This window comes from Lactuca saligna, chromosome 7, assembly GCF_052625555.1.
Source record: "Lactuca saligna cultivar CGN05327 chromosome 7, ASM5262555v1, whole genome shotgun sequence".
Lineage (NCBI taxonomy): Eukaryota > Viridiplantae > Streptophyta > Magnoliopsida > Asterales > Asteraceae > Lactuca > Lactuca saligna.
The window spans coordinates 5,450,123-5,451,532 of record NC_136423.1 but is presented as its reverse complement, the minus strand read 5'-3'; the positions used below and the strand labels follow the sequence as shown (position 1 = coordinate 5,451,532).

The 1,410-nt window shown below is 38.4% G+C and overlaps 1 protein-coding gene across 1 annotated transcript; it reads left to right on the top strand.

Moving 5' to 3' along the window:
- Positions 1-458: 458 nt before the first annotated feature.
- Positions 459-1,010, top strand: LOC145006619 (secreted RxLR effector protein 161-like). The gene has a single exon (XM_078965700.1). The coding sequence runs from the start codon at positions 459-461 to the stop codon at positions 1,008-1,010; it is 552 nt and encodes a 183-aa protein (XP_078821826.1).
- Positions 1,011-1,410: the final 400 nt, after the last annotated feature.

Here is a 1,410-nt window from a genome sequence, read left to right as displayed (position 1 = left end):
GATATCTCAAGGAGGAGGTTTATGTCACCACACCAGAAGGATGCGTTGATAAAGCAAACAGTCACAAGGTGTTCAAGCTTTATAAAGCTCTTTATGGTCTAGGACAAGCTCCTTGAGCTTTGGAACATTCGTTTGGATAAAATCTTAAAAAAAAACTTGGTTTTATGAAAACTACACAAGACCCTATTGTCTAGAGAAGGAACTCGAAAGACAAAATTCTTATTGTTGGTGTATATGTTGATGACCTGATCATTACCAGTTCTAACACCAACGACATTGTTGAATTCAAGGAACAAATGAAGAAAGAATTCGAAATGAGTGCTTTTGGATTATTTTCTTAATACCTTGGAATCGAAGTTTCGCAAAAGAAGTGGGGAATATCTTTGCGGCAAACGGCTTATGCAAAGAAGATTTTAGAGCAATTTGGGTTGCTAGATTGCAATCCGACAACGTCACCAATGCAACCTAAGTTGAAGGTCAAGAAGGATGAAGATGGTGAAAAACTTGATCCAACTGAATATAGGCGAAGGGTAGGTTGTTTGAGGTACTTGACTCACACTCGACCATACCTGTCATTTTCGGTTGGAATTACTTGTCGTTTCATGGAGCAATTGGCCACTTCGCATTTCCAAGTTTTAAAACACATCTTACGGTATGTGAAAGGAACCATTGATTATGGACTCAACTATGGAAGAGGTCGTCAAATTGAAGATTTGGTTGGTTTTACCGATAGTGATCTTGGATGTGACCCTGTTGATAGTAAGAGCACAAGTGGAATGATTTTCTATCTGGGAAGGAACACGATAACTTGGCAATCCCAAAATCAAAAGATTGTTGCTTTGTACACATGTGAAGCCGAGTTCGTGGAAACTACAAAAACAGCATGTCAAGCCATTTCGCTTGCAAATCTGCTGAAGGAGCTCACGGGACATCATATCATGCCTATCACCTTATACGTCGATAACAAATCAGCAATTGCATTGATGAAAAATCATGTGTTTCATGGTTGAAGCAAACACATTGACATTCGTTATCACTTCATATGGGAATGTGTTGAACGTGGGCAAACTATAGTGGAATATGTCAACTCGAAGGATCAACGGGCAGACATCTTTACAAAGGCTTTAGCATACGTGAAACATGGTGAAATGTGAAACATGATTGGAGTGAAAAATCTCGATCCAAGTTCGGTTTAAGGGGGAGAATTTGAGTGTAAACCTAACTTTGGGTGTGAACCTGACATCAGTAGTTGCACCTCCATCTATGTTGACAATAACGAACTCAAATGACAACTTTGTATGTTCACATAATAAACACAATAAATGGTAACAATAATAATTGTAGGCTTGTTTAGGTATAAATAAGAGCTCTAACTTCAGTTGTAGAGCACCACAAAACAAAGAGTGATAA